Source organism: Panthera pardus, unplaced genomic scaffold, assembly GCF_024362965.1.
Source record: "Panthera pardus isolate Hobbes unplaced genomic scaffold, ASM2436296v1 HiC_scaffold_4, whole genome shotgun sequence".
NCBI classification, from domain to species: Eukaryota; Metazoa; Chordata; class Mammalia; order Carnivora; family Felidae; genus Panthera; species Panthera pardus.
In genome coordinates this window covers 18921065-18948615 of record NW_026526969.1, presented here as the reverse complement: position 1 = coordinate 18948615, position 27551 = coordinate 18921065, and the positions used below count along the sequence as shown (strand labels likewise).

The 27551-nt window shown below is 59.4% G+C and overlaps 3 protein-coding genes across 5 annotated transcripts; 2 read left to right on the top strand and 1 right to left on the bottom strand.

Moving 5' to 3' along the window:
* Positions 1-1433: 1433 nt before the first annotated feature.
* PRSS41 (serine protease 41) lies at positions 1434-11129 on the bottom strand. Its single transcript, XM_053894039.1, is given in 8 exon segments — positions 1434-1761; positions 2183-2337; positions 8891-9174; positions 9793-9873; positions 9875-9922; positions 10069-10234; positions 10442-10585; positions 10701-11129. Coding segments are annotated over 8 exon segments (1179 nt in total). The 5' UTR covers positions 10768-11129; the 3' UTR covers positions 1434-1527.
* A 3423-nt stretch (positions 11130-14552) lies between these two features.
* LOC109278185 (serine protease 27-like) lies at positions 14553-19721 on the top strand. 3 transcript variants are annotated; one of them, XM_019468263.2, is made up of 6 exons: positions 14553-14718; positions 15162-15324; positions 15574-15657; positions 15883-16160; positions 17727-17893; positions 19076-19721. In XM_019468263.2, the coding sequence occupies exons 1-6, from the start codon at positions 14598-14600 to the stop codon at positions 19343-19345; spliced, it is 1083 nt and encodes a 360-aa protein (XP_019323808.2). In that variant the 5' UTR covers positions 14553-14597; the 3' UTR covers positions 19346-19721. The 3 variants fall into 3 exon arrangements, with proteins under 3 accessions (XP_019323808.2, XP_019323810.1, XP_019323809.2); XM_019468265.2 differs by lacking the exon at positions 15574-15657 and having other exon boundaries at positions 15941-16160; positions 17753-17893; XM_019468264.2 differs by lacking the exon at positions 15574-15657.
* A 1842-nt stretch (positions 19722-21563) lies between these two features.
* On the top strand, positions 21564-27095 carry LOC109278432 (testisin-like). The gene is made up of 5 exons (XM_053894249.1): positions 21564-21723; positions 23014-23638; positions 24149-24432; positions 26345-26499; positions 26768-27095. Exons 1-5 carry the CDS (start codon positions 21564-21566, stop codon positions 26999-27001), a joined length of 1458 nt encoding a protein of 485 aa, XP_053750224.1. The 3' UTR covers positions 27002-27095.
* The last annotated feature ends 456 nt before the right edge of the window (positions 27096-27551 follow it).

Below are 27551 nucleotides of genomic sequence, written 5' to 3'. Positions count from 1 at the left end.
AGGGGTGAGCCGGGCATGGGGAGGGGCGTGCTGTGGCAACTGCGGGGATCCTTCCGAGCCTCTGGGGAGGTGGCTCCAAACGCGACCCTGTGGGCGACACGGCTCAGGCGGGGGCCAGTGGTCCTACACAGCCGCTCACGCAGGCCCCGGGCCCCGGAAGCGGAAGCGAGTCTACCTGCCGCTGGAGGGGCTGTCCTGGCCCTGCCAGGGGGTCCCGCGGAGCGGTGTTACACGGCAGCCGGTGCGGGGCACTGAATAGCGCCATCCTCCAGCGACAGGTGGGACACCAAGGGTGGTGGGTGATCCTCTTGGGGCCAGCTTGGAGGGCCTCGGAGCAGGGGACAGGAAGCGCCCTCAGGTTCCAGCTCCTCGGAGGGTGGGTTGTGGAAGTGGAAATGGACAGACGCTTTAGGAGACCCCACGGCATGCCCGGGAGACGGCTGGGGACTCGCCACCCAGGGATCTGCCGGCCCCTCCGTGTGGGGCCCGGTAGGTCCGTGTGCAGTGAGAGGCGGACAAAAACCCTGGTGAGGGGGGCGACTCAGTCCCGCCACCGCCACCTCCCGGGGCCTCAGTTTCCTCACTGTGAAGAGGGAGAAGGGGAGTTCCAGCCTCAAGGGCCGCCACAGCGCATGAAGCCTGAATGTGTCGCCCTATAAACCTCGAGGCTGTCGGAGGTGGGGCAGAGGCGGTGAGGGCCACCCCCCCCCCCACTCCTCTACTTGTCTCTCCACAGCTGGGGGCAGGGGGTGGGGAGCCGAGGGGAGGAATGTGCCTCAGCAGTTCCAAGGTGCCCCGGAGGCTGCCCTGCTGGCCTCGGGCTTGGGCCAGGCCGAGGCTGCCCCCCTCCACCCGGCCTCACCAGGGGTGCTCCAGCTTGGAGAGAAGCCCGCGCCCGGTGTCCTTGTCCTCCAGGGGGCGATGCTGAGCCGTGCCCCTGCGGCTTCTCCGCTCCAGCAGGACTCTGCCTCCGCTGCCCTTGGTGGGAACCCCCTCATTTGGGCAAACGTCATCTGGCTGCTTCCCTCCCTGCCTCGGTTTCCCTGCTCCTCACTGGGGCCTCCCGGCGTCACCTCCCAAGTAAACCTCCCACACCCCAGTCCCGGTCCCGGGTCGGCCTTTCGGGGACAGAGGGAGGGCCGGGAGCGTCTGGCGTCTGGGTGGAGGGTCGCACCGGCATGAGCACCGGGGGGCTCGGGATGCTCCCCCCGCTGCACCCCGCTCCGGTCTTCCTGGCCCCCAGCGACCCGGGGGTGACTAACGTCCTCCCGTAAACTATCTTTCCGATTGAACCAACCAGAGAGGGCTCCGTGGTTCGTCACCCAAACCCGAGTGGCGCAGACAGCTGGAGCGAGATTTAGGAGTGAAGGACTGGATCCCGGGGGGACCGTGAGGGTGTCCGGGGAGCCACCCGGGGCTCTGCGAGCCATCGGTTCCAACACGCTAAGGAGTTTATTAGAAAAGGGACGAGGTGGGGGACGGGGCCTGGCTCAGCAGATGGCCCCAGCTCTCAGGACTCCGCTGGGCTCAGGCCGGCTGCGGGAGCCTGGCCCAGAGCACAGCGAGGGGCAGGAGCAGCCGAGAGGGGACTGGCCTGGGGGCGCCGCGGGCCATCAGCGTCTGGATCCAGTCGAAATACGCACTGACGTTGGTGTAGACCCCGGGCCAGTTGGGGCTACCGCAGCCCAATCCCCAGCTCACGATGCCAACCTGAATCCACACACCTCTCTTTTCGCAGGCCAAGGGGCCACCGGAGTCACCCTGGGGAGCGGCGCGGGTGAGCCAGGCTTGGCGGGGCAGGGGGCAGGTGAGGGGCTCGAGGAGAGGCAGGGACAGCTGTGGCGACAGCAGGAGGGGCGGTGGAGCCGAGCAGACCGGGTGCACGTCCTACTCCCCACCCCGGAAGCGAACGAGCCTCAGCTTCTGCATCTGCAGAGTGGGCATCGGTCTCAAACTGCCCCTTTCCCTCCCCCCCCAGGGGTCAGGTGAGAATCAAAGGTGGTACAACGAAGGCCAAACAATTAACGCTTGTTGTACAAGCTGGAGAAATAAGGCCCGTGGTTGTTTTCTCACGAATAGACTCGGGTGGGTTGGTGGGCACCAGGGGGTTGCTCCCAGGCCCAAGGTGGGGAGGGGTGGTGCCCGGGTCCAGCAAGGCCCTGGTGGGGGCAGGCGTACTCACTTTGCAGGCGTCACGTTGGCCATTCTCAGAGCCAGCACAGATCATGTCATCCGGGTCATAACTGAGGACACCGGGACGTCGGAACAGGAAGTCGCACCTGGAGTTGTTTATGATGGACACCTGTGCTTCCTGGAGACGGTAAGGCGGCGGCAGAACTGCCAGGGATTGAGGGTGAGAGAGAGGAAGAGGACAGCTTTGGGCCCTCCCCTGCCATCTGGGACAGGGGGAGGGTGGAGGGGGGGTGGGCTCCACAGGGTCCGGGACATCGCTCTCGATGACGCCTCTGCCCCCAGCCCAGCACCCTTCACATTATGGGCAATGAACGATGTCACAGAAGGACCCAAGGGATGGGCGGGCGGTCACCGCTTCTCCCTGAAACTCAGTGTCCCCATCTGGAGAAGGAAGATGACAGCCCCTAGCTGGGCCACCGGGGAGGTCCCTCGGCCACAGCAGGCTCAGGGGGCGGGGCTGACACCGACATGGTAGAGGATTAACATACTTCACCTGCAGCATCCAGGCTGAAAACCCTCCAGATTTTTTCTTCATGTTTATTTATTTTAGAGACAGAGACAGAGACAGAGAGAGAGAGAGCGCAAGCAGGGGAGGCGCAGAGGGAGACACACACACACACACACACACACACACACACAGAATCCGAAGCAGGCTCCAGGCTCTGAGCTGTCAGTGCAGAGCCCCACGCGGGGCCTGACCTCACAGGCCGCGAGATCGTGACCTGAGCCGAAGTCGGACGCTTCACCGACTGAGCCACCCAGGCGCCCCGAAAATGCCCCAGATTTGAAAAAAGGTATGAATCCCTGTCTTGAGGACGCCGAGCAATTCCCCGAGCAGGATAAACACAAAGAGATCTACCCGGAGATACATTTTCAGCAAAGTATCGAAGGGGAAACTCCGGTAAACAGCAAGAGAGAAGCCTCATGCGTGGCACATCAAAGATCCCCACCAAGATTAACAGCCACATTCTTCTCAGATACCCTGGAGGCGAGGGGGGGGGGGCTGCGGGATGACACATTCAAAGGGCTGAAAGAATCAAACAGGCGACCGAGAATATTCTGTATCTGTATCAGAATCCCGTATCAGGCTATCCTTCAGAAAATGAGGCGGCGACCTGCCTTAGTAGAAACAGAAAAGGGAGCAAGGGAGGTCTTCAGGACCCTGGCCAGTGTCCGTTCATAGGAAGAAAGAGAGGGCGCTGGTAAAGGTGACCACAGGGGTAAATAGGAGAGCCAGGCCTATTATGGCTTTGGTTTATCACTTCTTTCCCTTCCTTTATAATTTAAGACACGTGCATACAACAATTATAAACCTCTGAGGAAAGAGCTGCGTAAGGAACGGAATTTTTGTGTACTACTGAAGCTAAGTTGCTATTAATCCGACATAGATTGTTATAAACTTAACTTGTTGGGGCATCTGGCTGGCTCAGCTGGTGAAGCGTTTGTTGATTTTGGCTCAGGTCATGGTCCCAGGGTCGTGGGATCGAGCCCCACGTCAGGCTCTGTGTTGAACGTGAAGCCTGCTTAACATATTCTCTCTCTCTCTCTCTCTTTTTCTCTCTCCCTCTACCCCTCTCCCCGACTTTCGCACTCACTCTCTCAAGTTAAAAAAAAAATCAAGTTTAAAAAAAATTTTTAAACAATAAATTTAAGTTGTTAATTGTAATCCCCAGGGCAACCACTAAGAAAATACACAGAACGCAAAATGGGAAGGTAATCAACACAGACCACTAATAAAAATCAATGAAACACAAAAAGAGGAAATAAAAAAGATATAAAGTACAGATAGAGATATTGAAAGATGTGACAAGACATAGAGAAGAAATAGAATAATGGTAGAAGTAAATCCTTACTTATCAGTAATTTTAATGGAAATGAGTTAAATGGATTAAATTGCAATTAAAAGGCAGAAATTAGCAGCATGAATTAAAAATAGCGAATCCAGGGTCCCCTGGGTGATTCAGTCAGTTGTGTGGTTGAGCGTCAGACTTCATTTCGGCTCAGGTCACAATCCCATGGTCGTGGGATCGAGCCCCACTTTGGGCTCCACACTGAACGTGGAGCCTGCTTAAGATTCTCCCTCTCTCTCCCTCTGCCTCTTTCCCTGCTCGCACTCTTTTTCTCTAAACACAATTAAAAAAAAAGATTTTATAATTTTTTTAATGTTTTATTATTTACTTTTGAGAGAGAGAGAGAGGCAGACAGACAGAGAGCAAGCAGGGGAGGGGCAGAGAGAGGGAGACGCAGAATCCGAAGCAGGCTCCAGGCTCCGAGCTGTCAGCACAGAGCCCAATGCGGGGCTCGAACTCACAAGCTGTGAGATCATGACCTGAGCCGAAGCCGGACGCTCAACCGACTGAGCCACCCAGGTGCCCCTCAATACCTAATTTTTAATAATGAATAGTATCAAGGGCACTTGGGTGGCTCAGTCGGTTGAATGTTCGACTTCGGCTCAGGTCATGATCTCACGGTCCGTGAGTTCGAGCCCCACGTCGGGCTCTGTGCTGACAGCTCAGAGCCTGGAGCCTGTTTCGGATTCTGTGTCTCCCTCTCTCTGACCCTCCCCTGTTCATGCTCTGTCTCTCCATGTCTCAAAAATAAATAAAACGTCAAAAAAATTTTTAAAAAAGTAGAAGGAAAGAAGGAAATAATAGAGAATAGAGGAAATCAAGGTAGGGAATAGAAAAATAGAGAAAATCAACCGTTAAACCAAAACTTGGTTCTTTGAAAGATCAACAAAACTGATCATGAAAGTGGGGACATAACTACAGACTTTACAGCAGTAATGAGGACTATAAGGGAAACAGCTATCCCCCAAATTAGATCACGCGGATGAAATGGACAAAATCTTAGATAACACAAACTACCAAAACTCACTCAGGAAGAAACAGAAAGTCTGAACACACCAATAAGAGATGAAATCTGTAGTCAGGGACCTCACAATGAAGAAAAGCCTTAGGCCATATGGCTTCAATGGTGAATTCTACCAAACCTCTGCAGACATGAACACCAATCCTTCTTAAACTCTTCCAAAAAATCGGAGAAGAAGGAATACTTCCTAACTCATTCCCTGGGACCGGCATTATGGGGGCACCAAATCCCGGACAAGGACATCACAAGAAAAAGAAACAACAGACCAATATCCTTAATGCAATAATAGTAATAATAATACGTGTATATATATATATGCAAAAGGTATATATACAAAAAATACATATATGCAAACATTCTCAACAAAATGCTGGCAAACAGAACCTAGCAGCATAGCAACAGAACTGTATACCACGAGCAAGTGAGATTTATCCCATGAATGCAAGCGCGGTTCAACATACAAAAACCAATCAAGATAATGTACTACAGACATTAATAGAATGAAGGAAAAAAACCCACAGGCTCATCTTAGCGGATGCAGGTAAGGCAGTTGGCAAAATCCAAATTCCTTCATTAGAGAAACATTCAATAAGCTAGGTAGGAATAGAAGGCACTCTTTCAACATGATAAACGCTAGATGTGAAAAACCCACAGCGGACATCACACTGAACGGTGACAGGCGGGAAGCTTTCCCCGAGATTTAGGGACAAGATGATGATGCCAGTTTTTGCCATTTTATTTAACATTTTTCTGGAAGTTCCCACCAGGGCAATTAGGCAAGAAAAATAAAACACATCCAAATTGGAAAAGAAGACGTAAAACTATCTCTATGCATACATGACATGATCATCCATGTATACATAAGTACATATATATGTGTGTGTGTGTGTGTGTATGAAATCATAATGAATACATTTAAAGAGGACTAGGGTTAATAAATGAAGTCAGCAAAATTGCAGGACCCAAGATCAAACCACAAAAGTCTGTTATTCTACTGGGGCACTTGGGTGGCTCCACTGGTTGAGCGTCTGACTTTGGCCTTTGGCTCAGGTCACGATCTCACAGTTCGTGGGTCCGAGTCCCATGTCGGTCTCTATGCTGACAGCTCAGAGCCCAGAACCCGCTTCAGATTCTGTGTCTCCCCCTCTCTCTCTCCCCACCCTCTGCTTGTGCTCTTTCTCGCTCTTAAAAATAAATAAACATTAAAAAAAAGAAGAAATTTCATTTACAAAGCATCAAAAATAAGAAAATAGTTAGGAATAAATTTAATTGAGGCGATCAAAGACTTATTAACAAAAACTACAAAACACTGCTGAAAGAAACGGAAGGCCTGAATACATGGAAATATATCCCTTATTTATGGATTGGAGATATAATATAATGAAGGTGGCAATGCTTCCCCAAAGCAACCTACAAATTCAATGCAATCCCTTTCCAAACCCCAATGCTCTTTTTAGCAGAAACTGACAAATTGGCCCTAAAATTTATATGGAGTATCAACAGGCCCAAATAACTAAAACACTACTGAACAAGTAGAACAAAGTTAGAAGACTCACACTTCCTGATTTCAATATATTATAAAGTTACAGGTATCAAACAATGAGGTCCTGGCACAAGGATGAACATACACACCAATGGAGTACCATTCAGAGTCTAGAAATAAACCCACACATCTACAGTCAATCAGTAAGGATGCTGAGACAATTCAATTGGGGAGAGGAGTCTCTGTGACAAACGGTGCTGGAGCAACTGGAAATCTAAAGGCAAAATAATGAAGTTGGACCCCTACCTCACACCATGTACAAAAATCAACTCGAAATGGATCAGACACATAAATATAAGAGCTAAAACTATAAAACTCTGCAAGAACATGCAAGTAAATCTTCATGATCTTGAACCTGACAGTGGTTTCTTAGACCTGACATCAAAAGCACAAGCAACGAAAGAAAAATAATTTGAGGTTGATCAAAATTTTGCAAATTTTGTGCATCAAAAGATACTAGCAAGAAAGTGCAGCAAAGAGAGCTACACAATGGGAGAAGATATTTGCAAATCGTGTATCTGAGAATGGTTTAGTATCTAGAATACATAAAGAACTATTACAACTCAACAAAGACAACTCAAATTAAAAACGGGCAGGGGCGCCTGAGGGGCTGAGTCAGTTAAGTGTGCGACTTTTGATTTTGGCTCAGGTCATGACCTCACGGTTCATGAGATTGAGCCCCGCATCGGGCTCTGTGCGAACAGTGCAGAGCCTGCTTAGGATTCTCTCTCTCCCTCTCTGCCCCTTCCGATTGCTCTCTCTTTCTCTCTGAAAATAAATAAATTTGAAAAAACTTAAACATAGAATTACCACGTGATTCTGCAATCGTACTCCTAGATATATACACAAAAGAACTGACAAGAGGTGTTCAAATAAAAATTTGAATATGAATGTTCATAACAGCTCTATTCACAGTATCCAAAAGGCAGAAACAACACAAAAGTCCATCAATGAAAGAATGGATGAATACATTGTGGTCTATCCATAGGATGAACTATTATTCATCCATAAAAAGAAAGAAAACTCTGATACATACTAGAACACCCATGAATCTCTAAAGCACCACGCTACATGAAAAAGGCCAAACACAGAAGGTCACATAACGTATGAATCCATTTACATGAAAAATCCAGAATAGGTATATCCATCAACACAAAAGGCTTGTTAGTGGCTGCCAAAGGGCCGGAAGGAGAGGGTAAGGGGGAGTGACTGGTCAGTGACTGTCGGATTTCCTCTGGGAGGGATGAAAATGTTTTGGAACTTGATGGAGTTCATGGTTATACACCGTGAACATACTAAATTAAATGTCACGGGATTGTATACTTGAAAATGATTAATTAAAAAAAATAATAAAATGATGAATTTAGGGGCGCCTAGGCAGCTCAGTCAGTTAAGTGTCCAACTCCTGATTTTGGCTCGGGTCACGATCTCGTGGTCGTGGGTTCGAGCCCCACATTCGGCTCGGCACTGACGGTGTGGAGCCTTCTTGGGGGTCTCTCTCCCTCTCTCTGTCTCTCCCCCGCTCATGCTCTCACTCGCTCGCTCTCACTCAAAATAAATAAAACTGTAAAAACTTTTTAAAAAAAGGAATAAAATGATTAATTTAACATTATGTGAACTAAACCTCAAAGAATGGGGTACAGGTACGTGCTAGACCACACACGAACCTTGAATATGCTGAGTGAAGGAGTCAGGGACAGAAAACCACACGTTGTGGGACTCTATTTCTATGAAATGTCCACAGTCCGGAAATCCCGAGACAGAAAGCAGATGGGTGATTGCCAGGGGAAAGCGGGGTATTGGGAGTAAAGGCCAGGAAGTACGAGGTTTCAGTCTGAGATGATAAAAATGTTCTGGAGCTAGACGATGATGATGGTTGCACAGCCGTGATTACACTCAACACCAGTGAACTGCATGCTTGAAAACGGTGAATTTTCGGTTTTGTGAGTTAAATCTCAATTTAAAAAACCCCACATACCCAAGGCCTTTCTGAGGAGCCCACCCCAGAAACTTCCACACCCCTGCGGGCCTGAGCCCAGCTGGCCTCCCTCTCACTGTGGCTTCGGGCTCACAGTCTCTGGAAGGCAGAGGGAACGGGGTATGGGGACAGGAGGTCCTGCCCTGGCACGGGGGGGGGGGGGGCGCCAGGCACTGCTGGGCAGCCCCCAGGAGGGACCCAGCTGCACAGAGACCCAGATGGGGGCTGCTGAAGCCGCTGTGGACAGAACAGACAGAGGAGCCCGCAGCCCCCCTGCCCCACCCCCCCCCCGCCCCCAGCCTCACCTTGACCTTCTTCGATGTGCCCCCAGCCCGTCACCCAGCAGTCAGCCTTGTTCTGGAACTCAGAGGAAGAGGCCACAACACAGATGGGCTGGATGTACTTATTGTAGGTGACGGAGGAGGACAGCTTCAGCAGGGCGATGTCCTTGAGTGACGTCCCACTCAACTGGGGATACACAACGATATCCTTCACCCTGTACCGATGGTAGAAGGTCCACAATTTCCAGGAAGTTGGCCTGGAGGACAGTTCACCAAACTGAGCCGTCCACTTCGAGGGATCTTTGTGTCTGTCGAGGGAGGAGAGAGCAGTCAAGGGTCCTCAGAGGAGGGAGGGCCCCCTGAGCACACATGGGGGAGGGGAGACATTCCCCGAGGCGGGCCGCAGGGGTGCTGCCAGGGCTCATCCCGGACGCGGTTAGCACTTCCTCTCACGGGCCACTGCGCCCAGTGTAGAAATGATGGCAGCCCAGAGGAGATGGGCCCAAATCCCAGAACCCGGGGACGGGGGGATGCGGGGATGGGCAGGAAGGGCCTTTCCCTGAGGTCGGATCTGGCTGGTCACTCAACCGGCCTGTCACCTCCCACAGCAATCCTAAAAAAGAATGAACAGGGCACCCTGGTGGCTCAGCCTGAGTGTCCAGCTCTTGATTTCGGCTCAGGTCACGATCTCAAGGATTGTGGGTTTGAGGCCCGCATCGGGCAGACTCAACTTGGAGCCTGCTTGGGATTCTCTCTCTCCCTCTCTCTGTTCCTCCCCCCAGTGTGCTTGGGCGCACTCTCGCTCTCTCTAAAACTTAAAAAAAAAAAAAAAGAACAGGTGCACAGGACTAGGCAGGTGCGGCCAAAATAGCTTCCCCGAGCCCACGGTCCTGGCAGGCCAGGCTCTGTGCCCAGAGCTCGCCCACCCGGGTCCGCCCCGTGGTGCACCTGCACCGGGGGAGGTGGGATGAGGAGGGGGCGGCTGGTGCTGCCATTCGGGGAGAAGACAGAAAAGAACACGACACAAAAGGGCACGGGAATGCTGTAAAGAACGTTCTGGAAAAGACGGAACAGGGTTTTCTCACGTGGCTGCAGCGGGGCCCGGGGCTCGGGAGCATAAGAGAGCTGAATCCGCACGCGTCGGGCCCGGACGACGCGGCCCCCCAACCCCGGTTCGCAGGGCCGCCCGCCCCCCGACTCACTTTTCAAAGCAGTGCGCGGCCGACAGCACCCAGCGGCGGTTGAGCAGGCTGGCGCCGCAGTGGTGGGCGCCCCACAAGCGCAGGCTGCCCTGCCACGGCCAGCGCCCCAGCTCCGAGTCCTTGCCGCCCACCACGCGCGGCTGGATTTTGTGGCGGCCGCAGGGCCCTGGGACAGACGGACGGGCACGCGGCTGAGCCGCACGACCCCGGCCGCCCCACCGGCCCGCGCGAGCCAACGCGAGGGGCCCCTGGGAAAACGCGCGCGTCCGGGCCGCGCCGCCCAGGGACCGGGGGACCTCGCGCCCCTCCCCACGTGGCGCGCGGGCGCCGCCCCTCCCACCCCGCCCCCCCCTCCCCGGGGCCCGGCAGTTACACGTGAGCAACGACGAGTTCTCGAAACCTGGGCGGGGAGAGGACAAGATGAGGCGCCCCTTGCGCTCCGGCTCAGGTGCCCTGCGCGGGGAGGCGCGCGTCCCGGGCGCCTTACCTGGAAACGGCTGGTCCAGATCCTGAACGCCTGGGGGGCCCGGAGGGGGGATGGCGGGCGGCCAGGTGAGCTCCCCGCGGTCTGCACGCGCCCCGGCCGTCCCCCACCACCCCTGGGGCGGCCCGCAGCCCCCGCCTCAGCTCACCCTGTCCCCGGAGCCCCGCTCGCACCAACAGCTGCGCCAGCAGCAGCGCCCGGACGCGCGCGCCCATGGCCGCCTCTGCCGCCTCGCGGCGCCCCCTCTGCTTCCGCCCGCTCGGGGCGCCCCCGGGGGGGGTGGGACAGGGAACGCCCGCGACGCTCCCCCCACCCCCCCGCCCCCAGCGGGACCGGTCCGGGTCCGAGGGCTTCGAGCTGGGTACCCCAACCACACCGTGCCCCCAAACGGTTCTTGTCTGCAGCCCTGGGATCCCGGCTGCCCTGCCCGTTGCCCCCTTTCCTCCACCCAGCGCTTCTTCGGGGAAGGGCCAAGGCCGGTCCCCACCAGCACCCCCGTGAGAGCAAGTCCTCACCGAGCGCCCGCTGGGGGCCTGGCGCTATTGGGCTGCTGCTAAAAGCCACGGTCCTTTCCAGGAGCCCGAGTGAAATGGCCTGATGTGGGCCACCTGGAGGGCTCCCAGCCTCCCTGCTGCTCCCAGCTGGCCCCACCCAGCCCCACAGAGCCCACAGACAGTCTGCCTCGTCCTTGGGCACTGGTGCAGGGCACCAAAGTCATCAAGTTGTCTCTTCAGTTATAGATGTGAGTGAACAACTGAACTGGGGCCCCCAGGACCGGCCTCAGAGTACTGATCCGCTACAAGGACTCACAGGACCTAGAGAAGCTGTCATCCCCGTGGTGATGGTTCACTGCAGTGGTACAAGGCGTGGAGGACAGAGTCTAGGAGAGACCAGGTGGAAGCTTCCAGCTTCCCCTTAGCAGTGGAGTCAGACGGGCAGAGCTTAATTCTCCCGGCAATGACGCGTGACAACGGACGTGAAGGGGTGGTGGCCGGGGAAGCTCATGTGAGCCTGGGGGTCTGGAGTTTTTATCCTTGGGGTTCCGTGACAGAGGCAGGGTGGACAGCCCACGTGGCTAACCCTAGTCCTGACTAAAGCACCTCCTGTGGTCCAAGTGACGCAGTGTGGCCCGAGGCGGTCCCATCAACTGTGCTATTAGCATCAAGTATCTGGAGTGGCCCAGGGCTCCCGGTCTACAAAGACACTCTTTTCAAGCCAGACTTTGCGAAGGCTCAGAGGTGATTTCCTAGGACCTGGTCGAGGGTCGGTTCATCCTAGGCCTGTTCACTTAACCTGCTGTCACTGCACGGCCACTAGGGATAAAGCAACATCGGAGGAAAATCCACACATGCGCCAGAACGATCTGTTTGAATACAGGGACCGGCTTCGAGGAAAACGGGGAGAAGAAACACACAGAGCAGTGGACAGCTTAGAGGATGCCAACTGGTAGGCTTCGAAAGCTCTTGCGAGAGTGTTTACAAACACTAAACAAGAGTTAGGCAGGAAAAGGGGCGCCTGGGTGGCTCAGTCGGTTGAGCGTCGGACTTCGGCTCACGGTTCATGAGTTCGAGCCCCGCGTCGGGCTCTGTGCTGACAGCTCGGAGCCTGGAGCCTGCTTCGAATTCCGGGTCTCCTTCTCTCTCTGCCCCTCCCCTGCTCGCGCGCGCAGCGCTCTCTCTGTCTCTCTCAAAAATAAATAAAACATAAAAAAATGAATACAAACCAAGAAGTGTGTTAAGTAAAATGAAATCAAGGGTTGAGAAACGACAAAGAGAAGGCCAAGTTCTAGACTCCCCGGCAGCAGACTGGCAGACAGACAGGTGTCCTGATGTTGGCACCAGATGTCCCAGGCGTCTGTCCGGGAGTGTGAACTGGCCTAGCTTATGTAAGTCCACGGGGAGACCGAGTTCCCACCACGAGCTCGGCAGACTCGAGGAATGGGATGAGCCGACGTAGAAGAGGAGGGACGTGACGTCATTTCTGAGTCAAACGCTTTGCTGGCTGACAAAATACCATAAAGTGGGTGGGTGGCTCATAAACAACGAATATTTATTTCTCACAGTTCCTGGGCTGGAAGTTTGAGGTCAAGGTGTCTGGTAAGGGCCCCTTCCTTCCTGGTTCATAGCTGCTGCCATTGCCCTGTGTCCTCACGTGGCCACATGGCAGAAGGGTTGAAAGAGCTCTCTGCGTCTCTTTTATAAGGGCACTGATCCCACTCCTGAGGGCTCCACCCTTCGGACCTAATTGCTTTGCAAAGGTCCCACCTCTAAACACATCACCTGGGGCTTCAACATACGGATTCCGATAGATGAACTTGGGGGGGGGGAGGGGACACAAACATTCCAACCCCAGCACAAGGCTGTGCGTGTTTTACCTCCTCAGTCTCACACTCAGCAGTTGACCGGTGACCTGTGAACACAAAAAGGGTTATTGAGTGGGTGTGGGTTTTAAGCAACACTCATTGTGATGATGATAAGTCCCCTTGTAACGTCCTTAAATCAGCTTTACTCTGGCTCTTACATACTTCTGATAATCTAGGAGTTCTCAAACAGAATTTCTGGGGCCAAACTAAAGAAAAAAAACAATCTCAAGCAGGCAGGATGTGCCTTGATCCTCCTCGTAAGGCATCGGGGAGTCATATTAAGCTTTTGCAACCACAAAAATCGATAATACTGTTAACACGCGCTTTCCTATTGTACGAGTATTCTAGCAAGTAAATTCCAGTTTTTTAATGTAAATATATATATATTTATTGTGACAAAATTGGTGACAAAATTGCCCACGAGATGAAAATGAACCCAAGACTTAAGAATGAAATACGGGGTGGCGGGGGGGCACCCGGGTGGCTCAGCTGGTTAAACGTCCAACTCTTGGTTTCCGCTCAGGTCATGATCTCACTCGCTGTTCATGGCGTTGATAAACCCATAAATAAACTTTGGGGGGAAAAGGAATGAAAACATTGACACGTCACAAGCCACTGAAAAGACGTGAGGCATGAGCCCTTATGCCCCCGATAACAGAGCTTTGAAATACATCAAGAAAAAAAAAAAATTTTTTTTTAAGTTCTTAATACTCCAGATACTAGGAAATTCACATTTCTCCCCTCAGAAGTCAAGAGATCAGGTAGGTGGAAAAGGCAGTAACGCCAAAGCGTTCACTGAACATGATTTCGACCTAAATCAGGTGTTTGGGGCTGCTCAGAGCCCCACCATGGCCCCCCAGGGGGAATGAGCCCTCTGGAGAGGGAGGTGCCCGTAGGCCAGGTGGCGCGGGGGCCTCAGAAAGGACGGCTGCTTGTGGAGAGAAGGAGAAAACTGAGCCACCAGGGAAAGTGTCCTGCATCCCTCCCCGCCCGGCGCCCTAGGCTGGTCAGCTCTGCTTTCTCGGCCACGGCCACCCACGGGGCTTTACAGAGGTGAGGCGAGGGGAGCGCAGCGGCCATCCAGGCGCTTGCTGTTTGCGGTCAGGGAGAGATACCAGGGGCACCTCCTCGCTGCTCTACCCCCGTGGATCACGGGCCCCTCTCACTCTGCAGCAGACTGGGGTGTGACCTCGGGTCTGCGGTTCCTCTCCCGCCCCTCCCCTTCTCAGGGCACCAGAGGCCCTAGCACAGAGCACCGAGGTATGTGGTTTTGTCACCTGTACGGTGAGTCATTACACCACGGGAGTTCCCCTTCCTCTGCTGCATAGGGGGATAAAAGCGCCTGGCGAATCAATAGGGAGGGATGTGACACGGGGGACACAGGCCAGAACACGGGAAGCGGTGCCAGCCCCGTAAGTGGTGGCGTGGTTGGTGCCACGAGGCCAGTGCGGCCAGGGCGGGGGAGGGAAGGTCCCGAGCGTCTGGCCGAAGACGTGGCGGAGGCCAAGGACCCTGTGCCCAGGAGCAGTGCGGAGCCGAGCCCCAAGGGCGAGGCGTGGAGGAGTCAGCCACACCCCAGGACAAGCCCAGAACCTGGGCTTGGCTGCGGCCGTCTTCTCTCCCCGAGTGTCTGAGGACTCTGACCCCAAGAGCCAGCCGCGGAAGTGGTGGCTGGGACATACCATGTCGCCGGCCCTCGCCGCCAGCCTGCTCTCCCTCCTCTCCGTGGCTCTGCAGGGGAGCCCCCCTGCTCTCCCACCCAACTTCTCCCTGGTGAATGCCAGCGTGACAGGCCTGGATTCAGGTAGGACGAATACCGGGGTGCCGAGAGGAGGGGCAGGGGCAGCCGATGTGTGATCCCCGCCCCGCGCCTTCTAGCCTGTGCGGGGCAGGTCCTCCAAGGAGCCCAGACGCGGGGAGGGGGAGGGGGAGGGGACCCTCATTCAGCCACCCCAGACCTCAGCGTCCGCCCGCACTGAGCCGCGTTCGGGCTGTCCCAGGAGCCGAGCGTGGCCAAGCCATTTAGGGCCCCAGCTCCTGCTTCCCCCAGCTCAGCTGCGGGGCACCGCCCCGAGTCCTCCCCTGGAGCACGGGGTCCTACGTCACAAAGAATTGCACCTCGTGTGGCCTGAGGAGAAGGGACCGGGTGCCAACCCCTGAGCAGCAGGGATACATGAGGGCGGGTCTGCAGGGCCAGGGGAGCCCAGAGGGGACCACGCATAAGTGGCCCATGGACTCACCCCGCAGTGTGCGGACGCCCGCACGTGTCAGGCCGCATCGTGTCGGGGCAGAATGCCCAGCCGGGCCAGTGGCCGTGGCAGGTCAGCCTGAGGGAGCACGGACAGCACGTGTGCGGGGGCTCCCTGATCACCGAGGCCTGGGTGCTGACTGCAGCCCACTGCTTCGACCAGTGAGTATCTTTGGGGGGGCACAGGCGTGTGCCGGGGTGGCCGGGACCTGCCCTTCCCCTCCCTTCTCTGTGTGATCCACAGCCTTCTGCCCATCTGGAGACAGGCGGAGGAGGGTCGTCACTTATCCACCCAGGATGGTCCCTGTCCTCAAGGCTGGGCACTGGCGGGGAGCGGGGGGGAGGGAGGGAGGAGACAGACCGTCCGGCCCTCCCATCGTCCACCCCGCCAAGAAATGATTCGCTTCCCAGAAACCAAAGGCCCCCACACGGAAACATCCCTGAGAGGCCAAGGCCTCAAGTGCACCGCTCACTAGCTGGGCAGCATTTGGGCAGGTGACCACCTCCTGGGCCTGGGGTACAGTCGCCAGAGGGGGGCGTGGGTGTCCGGCAGGGGTGGTCCCAGGATTGGGCGGGGCACTTCTCATTTCTGGCACGCGCACAGCTCGCAAAGCCGTCTATCTGTAGCATCAGGACCCTCAACTCAAGATCGTCCCCGGTCCCCGCCCATGGGACCCTGGCACAGCCCTCACCCCCCCACCCCGACTCTCCCATCTCCAGGAAGCAGCCCCTGTCCGCCTACTTCGTGCTGCTGGGTTCCATCTCCTCCTACCCCCAGGCCGGGGAGCCCCAGGAGCTCCGCGCGGTGGCCCAGTTCATCAAGCACCCCGAGTACTGGGAGGAGAACAACAGAGCCGACGTCGCCCTGGTGCGGCTGGCCGCACCTGTCACCTTCACTGACCTCATCCTTCCAGTCTGCCTCCCCAAACCCGGAGACCCTCTGGGTCACGGCACCTGGTGTTGGGTCACCGGCTGGGGGAACGTCGCCACAAATCTACGTAAGGACACCCTGAGAGTGTGGCAGGTGTTGGGTGGGGACCAATGCTGACGGGGCCTAGGGCCTCCCCCCTCCCCAGGGCTGGCCGCACCCGCCACCACACTCATACAGGACGAACGTGGAGCCTGCACACGGCAGAGGGGAGCCACTGAAATGCTGCCATGAATGAGCAGCCTGCCACCCCAGACCTTCCGTCAGGCTCCCCGGTCTGCCCTCCCAGCACCCCGTAACCAAAGGACTAACGCCAGGCCCCGGCAGAGCTCTGGAATGCTGGCCCGGGCTGGGGCCCGGAACATTCTGACTGGCCAGTGCCGATGTCCCTTATATGTCTGCAGAATTTACACATGACCCCTGCCCTCGTGGCATGGGACCCAGGGTCTGCTCTCCTGGCCTCAGTCCTGGCTGGGTGACCTCCACCAGCCCCGCTGGGCTGTGGCTTCCCCCCCTTGGACAAGTAGAGCTTCCAGGGCTAACCTCGCGGGGTTAATGTGAGGGTTACACGGAGTGATGCATTTCGGGAGCTCCCGGCAGGGCCGGGCAAGAGTGAATTCTCGATACGTGGTGGGCCAGCAGCCATCACCACCGTCAGCGCCATGCTGAAATGTCACCTTGTCCTTGGCCGCCATAACAGACTACCACAAACCGGCGGGGGGGGGGGGGTTAAAACAACAGAAATGTTGTTCTCTCACAGTTCAGGAGGCCACGGTCTGACGTCAAGATGCTGGCAGGGCCGGGCTTCCTCTGAAGGCTCCAGGGAAGGAGCCTTCCCGCTCCTTCCAGCTTCTGGTGGTTCCGGGACTGGAGTTCCTTGGCTCATGGCCACATCCCCCGGGGACCCGCCTCCACCTTCCCACGGCCTCTGCTCTGTGTGCTCCCCTTTTCTGTCTCACCTTGATCCCGCATGACTTCATCTCAACTGATCGATCTGCAAAGCCCTTATTTCCACAGAAGGTCACCTTCTGAGGTGCTGTGCGGACACGAATTTTAAGTTTATTTATGTATCGAGAGACAGAGCAGAAGAGCGTGCCTAAGTGGGGGAGAGGCAGAGAGAGAGAGAGAGAGGGAGAGAGAGCATCCCAAGCAGGCTCCGCACCGTCCCCACGAGATCACGACCTGACCCGAGGTCGAGTCGGGCGCTCGATCTGCTGAGCCACCCAGGCACCCCAGACATGAATTTTTCAGAGGCCACACTCAACCCGCTTTTGACCTGAGCGTTGGGGGGCCAAGAAGAGAAGGGTCATTTGGTGGAAGCGACTTGACCACACTCTCTGGCCAGGGTCTCGGCTCTTGCCCCGCACCCCACAGTGCGTCCAGCTTACCCCGCTGCCCGGGCCCGGGGAGGGAGGCCAACGCCGCCGGGGAGGGCTCCCCACCCCTGACATGCGCTGCCAGAGGGAGGGGGGCAGCGGCTCTTCCTGCCAGGCTTTCCCGGACACAAACGCAGGTCCCCGCTCCTCGAGAAGCAGAAGAGTGACAGGCAGAAATGACAAGCAGCGGCTGAGAGCCAGGAGGCGGTCACCTCCCTTCTGAGCTCTGCTCTGCTCCCCCCCCCCCCCCCGCCCCGCAGCGCTCCCTCCACCCTTCACCCTGCAGGAGCTGTACCTGCCCCTCATTGACACCCAGACCTGTAACCACTACTATCTGGAGAATTCCGGCACCGTCAGCCCGGGGCCCGTCATCCTCCAGGACATGCTCTGTGCCGGCTTCGAGAGTGGCCAGAAGGACGCCTGCGGGGTGAGCAAGCCACCCCCCTGCGGGGGCCGGGGTCTCCCACTCCCCATCACCCCCGAGGACTCCCAGGGCGGAGGAGGGCAACGTCGTTTGAAATACCAGGGTCGGGCGCCCCGGGGGGCTCAGTGGGTTGAGTGTCCGACTCTTGATTTCGGCTCAGGTCATGATCCCAGTCGTGGGATCGAGCCCCGCATCGGGCTCTGCGCTGACATCATGGAACCTGCTTGGGATTCTACCTCTCCCTCTCTCTCTCTCTCCTCCCCCCCGCCCCCCACTCCTCCCCTGCTCGTGCTCGTTCTCTCTCTCTCAAATACATACATACTGAGGGCAATTTGAAAAGGAAAAAAAAAAGTTCCTGGACCGGGTCTTGCTTTAAATATCCCGCCAATATTATCAGAACGTGAAATACTTGCAAACACACTTAAACAAATCGTGACCGTATTTTCTCTCCCTAAAGCCTTTTCTTTTTGGGCCAGAAATGTCTTTTTTCTCTCCAAAAAAAATAACACTCGGGGCCTTTGAGCAACTTGTCCTCAGGGGCAACATCGCTTCTGGTCTGGGTTGCTTTGGTCTTTCCTTGTCTGCTTTTTTTTTATTAAAAAAAAAATTTTTTTTTTACTGTTTATTTATTTTCAGAGAGAGAGAGAGAGAGAGAAAGAGAGCACGAGCACAAGTCGGGGAGGGCAGAGAGAGAGGGGGACACAGAATCCGGGCTCTGAGCTGTCAGCACAGAGCCCCACGCGGGGCTGGAACTCACAAACTGCCAGATCGTGACCTGAGCCAAAGTCGGACGCTTCACCGACTGAGCCACCCGGGCGCCCCCTCCTTGTCTGCTTTTATAAGCAAAACACACTTTATCTCACGTGCCCCCTTAGTATTATCACAGACTTTTTCGTCAAAAACCAAGCAACTTTGTTAGCGACACAGAAGTGCTCCTCAGAGCCCCTTCTCTGAAATGCAGTTTTCTTTAGAGAATATGGTGTTCCATCCGCCAGGGGTTTCACCCCTAATTCCCAGACCTCTGCCGCCTTCCAGAAACACCCAGCCCACCGACCCTCCCTGCACTAGACCTAGCCGGCAGTGTGGAAGGGAGGTTGGTGGGCCTGGCGAGGCCCCTGGGAACTTCCTCCCGTGAGCAGCCCAGCCACTCTGGCCCTACCCTTCTGGACTCCTCTTCCTCTCTAGGGTGACTCCGGAGGGCCTCTGGTCTGCGACATTGGTGGAGTCTGGACCCAGGCAGGCATAGTGAGCTGGGGACATGACTGCGCCCTCCCGAAAAGGCCGGGGGTGTACATCAACGTCAGCATCTACACCGCGTGGATTGTCAACACCATCCAGGGCTCAGCGCCGGACGCCAGAAACTTCTCTCCGATCCCTGCCGGGATCTTCTTCCCTGGCATGTTGCTGGTTCTGTATCTGCTGGGGGACACGCTCGTCTCCCTGGGCCTCGCCTGACCGGCCGCCCACCCTCTGTCCTCAGGGACCCTCTCTGGCCTCTGTCCCTCAGGAAGCCACCCCATACCCACATCTCCCCGACTTCAGACCCCGTGGCCCGTGGCCCGGCCCCACCTTTCGAGCATCCCCCATGGGCTTCGAGCTTCCCTTGCCCGCCCTGCCAGCCTGTGAGCCCCTGGGGACAGAGCCCGGTCTCCCCACTCCTCACCCACCAGTCAAATCTGAGTCCCAGGGTGCACCCACGCCCGGGGGCTCCTGTGGTGGGTCTCTGGGGCTCTCGGAACTGGGGTTCGCAGCGCCCCCCCCCCTCCCCGTGCTGGGTTGGTGGCTTTGCAGGCCTGTCGATGTGAGAGGCAATAAAGACAAGCCGGCAGAAGGATGGGTGACCCGCCCCGTGCCTCAAGGCCCCAGAAGGATGTCTTTTAATGCACTTCCTGTTTGTGGGAGCTTTACCCCCAGGGTGTCACCACAAGCTCACGGCAGCCCTCAGAGGTCCGCGTTACTAATGTTCCCACTTTTCTCAGACAGGGAAACCGAGGACTTCAAGCTCCAGGGCTTGCCCAAGCCCGCTCGCTCTCGCAGCCCCGTCCCCAGGCTCAGTGGGGTCATGGCAGGGCTGGGGGTGCATCCACGTCACCCCAAGTATGAACATCAGAGCCAGGCTGAGCTCTCCGCCCGGCTCTCGCCCTCCTTCCCCAGCCTGTCTCTCCAGGGGCCGCGTGTGAGCCGGCAGCTGGAGGAGGCGACACAGGGCTGGGACCTGAGGCCGGGGTGCGAGTGACCGGACGCCCCCGCAGTTTACAACCAGGGCAGGGGATGGGAGGAGACGAGCGCAGGCTGGGCCCCTTTCAGCGGGACCCTCCGCCTCCGTCCCGGGCGTCCCCACCCCGGCCCACGGGCAGCCGAGGGGTCACCTCCGGCAGGGGCTCCCTCCCCACAGGCAGCATGCTGAGAACCCTTCCCCCTCTGGCCCCCCACCCCGCCCCTCCAGGGCTTCCTCCACAGCATCCCCTGTCCTTGCTGCCGCGCTCCTCTGAACCCCGCAGCCCCCTCTGGAGCCTTCTCTGGACGCACAGGGCCTGTATGTCTCCGTCAGGGTTGTCTCCCGATGGCCAGAGAGCCAGGGAGGTACTCCCAGCGCCAGCCCCGGGGCCCAGTCGGGATGGCCACAGCTGGGTGGGATGCGGGAGCTGTGGCCAAGGACGGCCCCGAGCCCCGAGCCCCAGGCAGAAGAGTGGGCCTCCCGCCTGGCAGCCGGCCCTGGGGGAACAGAGCCCGAGCTGGAACCCCAGTAGCATCCGGCATCCACGCCAGAGCCACGGGCTCACCCCCGAGGTCATCGCTGTGCGCGCCACGCACCCACGGCCGCGTGCCAGCTGGAACAGCGTGCCGGGTGGCCCGCCAGGCACGCCAGGGGCGAGTGCGAGCCCCTCCTGCACGTGTGACCACAGACGTGGACTCCGGCTGCCGCCGCCCGCCTTCTCCAGGCTGCTTCTGGGGCCGGCGCCTGGGGGAGTGGGGGGGAGGCGAGGCAGCAAGGATAGGGAGAAGGAGAGGACGACAGGGACCTCCAGGACCCCCCTGGGCTTTGCACACCCTGCCTCTGTATCCCAAAGGGCAGACATCCCCCACGGAGCGTGGAGGGGCCACTCCCGGGCCACTGGCCTCCCCCTGGCGCTCCCCCCCCCCCCCCGCAGCACTCCTCCTGGGCCAGGAGACCCGGAGGTCCCTCTAGGACGGCGACAACAGGGACCCCCTCCACCCTGGGAGAGGCTCCGCCAACCTGCATCCCCTCTTCTCCGTCTACCTTGTCTCCTTCCACCCCTCCCTTTACTGCTCCATCACCCCTTAGGTTCCACAGACACCAAGCCTGCCCCTCATGGGCCCGGGAGGCAGCCAATGGGCAGATGCACACGCGACAAACCAGATGGCCACGTGGACGCTTCAAAGGGCTGGGAAGGAAGCGCGGCTTGTAGTGAAACAGCCCTCCAAGGGGGAGGAGGCAGCAAGCTCGCTGTAGACGGGAAGCCAGCAGAGAAAGCTTCGCTGAGGGGTGACGTTAGCACCGAGCCCGGCCGTGAGGGAGCCTGCTGTGCACCTCTCTGGGACCTGGGACAGGAGTCTGCGGGGAGAGGCGACCCCAGGCTGGAGCCAGCCTGGGTTCGCTAGGGGAGGGGACCGGCAAGGGGTGGGGCTGTCGCGCACTGGGAGAGCCGGGATGGTTTTGGCAAGACCTGGGGCCGCAGCCTTCCCTCGGGGTGCAGTGGACAAGGGACTGCCTGGGGTCCCTGTAAGGCGCCAGAAGGCAGTCGCCGGCCCTGTGACTCGGGCCATGTGCCTACACTTGGCCCCAACCTCAGGGAGCTCCCAGGAGATTGGCCAGTTACAAGTGCTGTGGTGCCAAGGGCCACAGAGGGGAACCGTTTAGGGAACTCCGCCCCCGTGCCAGGGACCCGGTCCCGTTCTGTCCCTGAGCCCGTCTGCTGGAGCCCATGCCCGCAGCCCCCACTCTGCAGCTGACTTGCGGGAGACACCCCAGTGTGTGAAGTCAAGGAGGCGTGCCGACAGGCCAGCTTCACCCTCTGGAGGAGGTTTCGTGTCACCCAGCACCCCGGGTGTCACCAGCGTCTCTCTCAGGGTGCCCTGGATCCAGGACACCGCGGGGAACCCTCTCTCCTGTGCCACCTGCTCCTGATCCCTTGGGCGCTCACCACCCAGGCCCAGCTGAGCGTGTTGTGGGGCCAGGCCCCGGAGCGGGGCTCCCACAGGGGGGACACCTAGTCCAGGCTGGCTCCCCTGACTGGAGGGACCCCAGAAGCCAGTGCTGGGAAACTCATCATTTTGTGAATCCCTCCACACCCCTGATAGTGCTTAGGACACAGACGGGGGCACCAGGAAGGCACAGCCTCCCAGAACCTCGCTTAGGAGAGTCACTGGTCACGGGGACACTGGGAGATAGATAGCCTAGGGGTGTCTCTCTCATTTGGGCCATTTTGTTCCCCCAAGGACCTGGGCAGGAAAGAAAGTTTGTGAAAGGGGTTTCAACTTCCAAGATTTAAATTGGAGGAGGTGGGGAAGGGGGGAGAGAAGGAGGTGGGGAGGAGGAGGAGAGGAAGGGGGGGGCGGGAGCCTGCCACCAGGGGGCAGCCAGGCTTGGCAGGGACTAGCCTGCCTGTGGGCTCAGGTGGGGAAGAGACCCGAGCCCATCACTTCCCCGAGTCTTCTCCAAGAAGGGAAAACACGAATCTTCTCTTCCTGGCTCTGCCCAATACCGCCAGGCCCCCAGCGGGCGCTCGGTGAGGACTTGCTCTCACGGGGGTCCTGGTGGGGACCGGCCTTGGCCCTTCCCCGAAGAAGCGCTGGGTGGAGGAAAGGGGGCAACGGGCAGGGCAGCCGGGGGCTGCAGACAAGAACCGTTTGGGGGCACGGTGTGGTTGGGGTACCCAGCTCGAAGCCCTCGGACCCGGACCGGTCCCGCTGGGGGCGGGGGAGGGGGTGGGGGGAGCGTCGCGGGCGTTCCCTGCCCACCCCCCCCGGGGGCGCCCCGAGCGGGCGGAAGCAGAGGGGGCGCCGCGAGGCGGCAGAGGCGCCATGGGCGCGCGCGTCCGGGCGCTGCTGCTGGCGCAGCTGTTGGTGCGAGCGGGGCTCCGGGGACAGGGTGAGCTGAGGCGGGGGCTGCGGGCCGCCCCAGGGGTGGTGGGGGACGGCCGGGGCGCGTGCAGACCGCGGGGAGCTCACCTGGCCGCCCGCCATCCCCCCTCCGGGCCCCCCAGGCGTTCAGGATCTGGACCAGCCGTTTCCAGGTAAGGCGCCCGGGACGCGCGCCTCCCCGCGCAGGGCACCTGAGCCGGAGCGCAAGGGGCGCCTCATCTTGTCCTCTCCCCGCCCAGGTTTCGAGAACTCGTCGTTGCTCACGTGTAACTGCCGGGCCCCGGGGAGGGGGGGGCGGGGTGGGAGGGGCGGCGCCCGCGCGCCACGTGGGGAGGGGCGCGAGGTCCCCCGGTCCCTGGGCGGCGCGGCCCCGACGCGCGCGTTTTCCCAGGGGCCCCTCGCGTTGGCTCGCGCGGGCCGGTGGGGCGGCCGGGGTCGTGCGGCTCAGCCGCGTGCCCGTGCGTCCGTCCCAGGGCCCTGCGGCCGCCGAACCGTTTCGACGACGCGCGTGGTGGGCGGCAAGGACTCGGAGCTGGGGCGCTGGCCGTGGCAGGGCAGCGTGCGCTTGTGGGGCGCCCACCACTGCGGCGCCAGCCTGCTCAACCGCCGCTGGGTGCTGTCGGCCGCGCACTGCTTTGAAAAGTGAGTCGGGGGGCGGGCGGCCCTGCGAACCGGGGTTGGGGGGCCGCGTCGTCCGGGCCCGACGCGTGCGGATTCAGCTCTCTTATGCTCCCGAGCCCCGGGCCCCGCTGCAGCCACGTGAGAAAACCCTGTTCCGTCTTTTCCAGAACGTTCTTTACAGCATTCCCGTGCCCTTTTGTGTCGTGTTCTTTTCTGTCTTCTCCCCGAATGGCAGCACCAGCCGACCCCTCCTCATCCCACCTCCCCCGGTGCAGGTGCACCACGGGGCGGACCGGGGTGGGCGAGCTCTGGGCACAGAGCCTGGCCTGCGGCAACAGTGGTGACGGGAAGTGTCTGGTCCCGAGCATCGATTCATTCCTTTTTAGGACGGCTGTGGGAGGCGGCCCCCTGGCTGAGGTGACCACACCTCAGGCGGAGGCAGGCTGCTGCCCCCAGGCCCGAAGACCTCAGGTGGGCTCAGGGCCCCTCCCTCCTGTAAAGACCCCTGACCGCCGGCTCCTCCCCTGCCAGGCACACTGATCCCTTTGAGTGGTCCGTGCAGTTTGGCGAGCTGTCTCTCTCACCGTCCATCTGGAACCTGGAGGCCTACCACAACCGATACCAGGTGGAGGAGATCATTTTGAACCCCATGTATCTGGGGGCGTCATCCTCTGACATCGCCCTGCTGAAGCTGTCCTCCTCTGTCACCTACAATAAGTACATCCACCCCGTCTGTGTTGCGGCCTCTTCCTCTGAGTTCCAGAACCAGACTGACTGCTGGGTGACGGGCTGGGGGAACATCGGAGAAGATCAAGGTGAGGCTGGGGGCAGGGGGGGGGGGGTGGGGCAGGGGGGCTGCGGGCTCCGCCGTCTGTTCCGTCCACAGCGGCTTCAGCAGCCCCCACCTGGGTCTCTGTGCAGCTGGGTCCCTCCTGGGGGCTGCCCAGCAGTGCCTGCCCCCCCCCCCCCCACCGCCAGGGCAGGACCTCCTGTCCCCACACCCCGTTCCCTCTGCCTTCCAGAGACTGTGAGCCCGAAGCCACAGTGAGAGGGAGGCCAGCTGGGCCCAGGCCCGCGCTCCGCACCCAGCCTGCAAGGGCGTCGGGGGTGGCGGAGGTCGCGTTAAAGGCCTCAGTGGTTATGTGTGCGTTCTTTCCGCTCAGCACGGGTGCCCACCCAGCCCCCAGCCATCCCGCCTCCCCGCTTTGGCTCTTCCATACCTTCTGCACCTACCTGCTTTGCCACCCTGTCTCCTTGCCTGGAGTCCTGAGCCCGTTGTCCGTCTTTTCAACGTCAAAGCATCTCCTTTCTCTGACTCCCCACTAAATCTGTGGGGGGCGGTCCTTGGGCCAGCATGAAGCGTCACCCGTGCACCTCTGCCCCGAGGTGCCCTGGGTCCTGAGCGCCACACACAGGGCCTGGCTCCTATGCCTGGGCGGCCCCCTATGCTCCTCCCTGGCCTGGCCCCTTCCGGCAGCACCCCTCCCTCAGCAGCGATGGCAGAGAAGGCTCCTCGAGGGCGCGCCGCGTGCCGGCACTGTTCTAGGCTCTGGACCCTGAGGACCGAGCAGGGTGAGGTCTCTCTTCTGGGCCTTACCTGCGAACGAGGCGGGGCCATTTTTACACCTGCTTTATCGATGAGGAAAGGGAGAGACGGACAGAAGTGGCCGTAAGGCCCCAGAAGGAGTCGGTGGAGAAGCCGGGGCTCACTGGCCGAGAGAACAACGTGTCCTCGAGGTCACACGTCGGGGATTGGCAGGGCGGAGAGAGAAACCCGCGCCGGTCCTGCCTTCCTTTAGAGTTGGGGTCCTGTCCCTTCCCTACAAGGGACTGGAGAGAGTGTCTCCCTGCTCCCTCTGCTCCCCCTGCAGATCTCTCCTGCCCCAAAGGGCTGAGTGGGTGTGAACCAAGGGGCTCGGCCACCAGACTCCCTGGCCCGAGGCTGACGGGTAGTCAGGGCCGGCCCCAGGCTCCCGCCTCCTTCTAGAAGGTAGGAGGGGACTCTGGCCGCCACCCCCCTTGCCTGCTGGGAGGCTTAGCTCTCCCTCCTTCAGGCTGGGAGACCCCAGGCCAGGCATCTCCTCCCCCTGTGCCTGGGCCTCCTCATCTGCAGAACAAGGCGAAACGGTTCCCAGCACAGAGGGTGGTTCTGAAATTTAAAGAGGTTCCTACCTGAGGGCTCAGCAGAGTGCCTGGCGGACCGGACCGGAGGCTCCACCTACACGTTAACCGTGGTATCCTCGTGACGTCCTCGGACGGATCAGCCGGTGGCTCGGGCCCACGCTGAGGAATCGGACAGATTTGGGTTCACGACGGGCTCTGACGCTTCCCCGGCGCTTTGCTGGGGGTGGGAGGGGCAGCCCTCCCCGCCGAGTCTTTCCTTCCCTGAGGGTGGGTCCCCATCAGGCTGCGCCCTAGGAGGGCCACGGGGGCCTCAAGAAAGGCCTGACGGGCAGCTGAGCACAGTGACCGTAACCCTGCTCGCCTGTGTCGGCCCCTCCCCACCGGCTCGGGGGCCGCTTGCCATCCGCACGCGCCCGCAGGGAAGCCGGGCCTCGGCGATGAGCTGCGGCAGCGGGTCCGTCCCCCACGACGTGCCGGGTGCTGCTGGCCCCAGGGACCCTCGTCCCTCCCCCCTCCCCCGTGGCCTGTGCCATCTGTCCCAAGCAGATGGCAGAAGAGAGGCTCAGGGTGCCGTCTTTCTTTGTCCCCTCGACCCCTGGGCAGTGCTGCCAGCCCCCTACCTCCTCCAGGAAGTACAGGTCGGCATCATCAACACCACCATGTGCAACTACCTGTACACACAGCCCCTGGTCCGCTACGACATCTGGGGGGACGTGGTGTGCGCCGGCGATTCCCAAGGAGGCAAGGATTCCTGCTTCGTGAGTGTCCCTCTCCACCCCAGCCCCAAGCCCGAGGGCGGCCCGCGCCTCATTTGGTCCGTGTGTCAACCCCAGAGGGTAGAGACCAGTGCCCCACTTCGCAGAGGCAGAAACTGAGGCTTGTTGACTTCCGGGGTGGGGGGGAGGAAGTGCACCCGGTCTGCCCGGCTCCAAGCCCCTCCTGCTGTCCCTCCCGTCTCCACTGGCCCTCGGGAGCCCCCCCCGCCCCCACTCCCCGCCAAGCCTGGCTCACCGCGCCGCTCCCCAGGGTGACTCCGGTGGCCCCTTGGCCTGCGAAAAGAGAGGTGTGTGGATTCAGGTTGGCATCGTGAGCTGGGGATCGGGCTGCGGTAGACCCAACCGGCCCGGGGTCTACACCAACGTCAGTAGGCACTTCAACTGGATCCGGACGCTGATGGCCCGCGGCGCCCCCAGGCCAGTCCCCTCTCGGCTGCTCCTGCCCCTCGCTGTGCTCTGGGCCGGGCTCCCGCAGCCGGCCTGAGCCCAGCGGAGTCCTGAGAGCTGGGGCCATCTGCTGAGCCAGGCCCCGTCCCCCACCTCGTCCCTTTTCTAATAAACTCCTTAGCGTGTTGGAATCGATGGCTCGCAGAGCATTCTGTGGCCCCGGGTGGCTCCCCGGTGGCTCCCCGGACACCCTCACGGTCCCCCCGGGATCCAGTCCTTCACTCCTAAATCTCGCTCCAGCTGTCTGCGCCACTCGGGTTTGGGTGACGAACCACGGAGCCCTCTCTGGTTGGTTCAATCGGAAAGATAGTTTACGGGAGGACGTTAGTCACCCCCGGGTCGCTGGGGGCCAGGAAGACCGGAGCGGGGTGCAGCGGGGGGAGCATCCCGAGCCCCCCGGTGCTCATGCCGGTGCGACCCTCCACCCAGACGCCAGACGCCTCCAGTCCTCCCTCTGTCCCCGAAAGGCCGACCCGGGACCAGGACTGGGGTGCGGGAGGTTTACTTGGGAGGTGACGCCGGGAGGCCCAATGAGGAGCAGGGAAACCGAGGCAGGGAGGGAAGCAGCCCGATGACGTTTGCCCAAA

Coding starts and splice junctions, on each gene's coding strand:
- LOC109278185 (XM_019468263.2), top strand. CDS start 14,598: ATGTCGCCGGCCCTCGCCGCCAGCCTGCTCTCCCTCCTCTCCGTGGCT. Junction 15,325..15,573: donor GCAGCCCACTGCTTCGACCA/GTGAGTATCTTT, acceptor TTCGCTTCCCAG/AAACCAAAGGCCCCCACACG. Junction 17,894..19,075: donor GCCAGAAGGACGCCTGCGGG/GTGAGCAAGCCA, acceptor CTTCCTCTCTAG/GGTGACTCCGGAGGGCCTCT.
- LOC109278432 (XM_053894249.1), top strand. CDS start 21,564: ATGGTTTTGGCAAGACCTGGGGCCGCAGCCTTCCCTCGGGGTGCAGTG. Junction 21,724..23,013: donor AGGGAGCTCCCAGGAGATTG/GCCAGTTACAAG, acceptor GGGTGAGCTGAG/GCGGGGGCTGCGGGCCGCCC. Junction 26,500..26,767: donor GAGGCAAGGATTCCTGCTTC/GTGAGTGTCCCT, acceptor GCCGCTCCCCAG/GGTGACTCCGGTGGCCCCTT.